The sequence below is a fragment of the Eurypyga helias genome, unplaced genomic scaffold (genome assembly GCF_000690775.1).
Source record: "Eurypyga helias isolate BGI_N326 unplaced genomic scaffold, ASM69077v1 scaffold36264, whole genome shotgun sequence".
In the NCBI taxonomy this organism is placed as follows: Eukaryota; Metazoa; Chordata; class Aves; order Eurypygiformes; family Eurypygidae; genus Eurypyga; species Eurypyga helias.
The window spans coordinates 478-1139 of NW_010248747.1; the positions used below are offsets into that span (position 1 = coordinate 478).

The 662-nt window shown below is 64.7% G+C and overlaps 1 protein-coding gene across 1 annotated transcript in view; it reads left to right on the forward strand.

The window, feature by feature from the left end:
- The window catches only part of PIGS (phosphatidylinositol glycan anchor biosynthesis, class S), a gene marked incomplete at its 5' end in the record, with an annotated part of 1889 nt that overhangs the window by 463 nt on the left and 764 nt on the right, over positions 1 to 662 (forward strand). Inside the window, 3 exons of the mRNA XM_010151166.1 lie at positions 126 to 271; positions 364 to 464; positions 630 to 659. Of these exons, the coding sequence (XP_010149468.1) occupies positions 126 to 271; positions 364 to 464; positions 630 to 659 (277 nt within the window). The remainder of the gene's footprint in view (positions 1 to 125; positions 272 to 363; positions 465 to 629; positions 660 to 662) is intronic.

The window sequence follows — 662 nt, forward strand, 5'->3', positions numbered from 1 at the left end:
TGGCCGTTGTCCTCGGGGCTCGCCGTGGGAGGAGAGGGAGGGCTCTGCCCCAGCGCTGCGCGTGGGCTGTCGGCTCTCGCTGTCCGTGCTGGCCAGGGGAGTTCTTTGACTCTGTCCCGCTGCAGGCTCCAGCGCTGCCTCTCTCTACCCCGTGCTGAACTTCCTGCTGTATGTGCCAGAGCGCTCCCACTCCCCTCTGTACATCCAGGACAAGGACGGAGCCCCAGCGAGCACCAACGCCTTCCACAGCCCCCGCTGGGGCGGCATCATGGTAGGGGGCCATGGGGCTGCGCTCAGACAGGGCGGTGGGTCCCTGGTGAGTGCTGCCAGCCCCCGGGCTCCGGCTGACACCCTCTCCTGCAGATTTACAACGTTGAAGCCCCTGCTTCCCCCCAAATCCCCCTCCCGCTGCACGTGGAGGTGGACATGGTGCGAGTGATGGAGGTTTTCCTGGCCCAGCTCCGGTGAGGATGTGCTCTCTCCCCTCTCCCGGGCCTCCATGTGCTCCTGGCATGCGTGGAAGTTGTCGGGGTCTGAGCTTGTTTGCTCCTCCCTGGGCTCTGGAAGGCTGAAGGTGGCTTTTTGTGGCCTTTTGTGATGCGGGTTGGGACCTTCCCCTCTCCTCCCAGGTTACTGTTTGGGTTATCTAGGGAGGAGCTGCC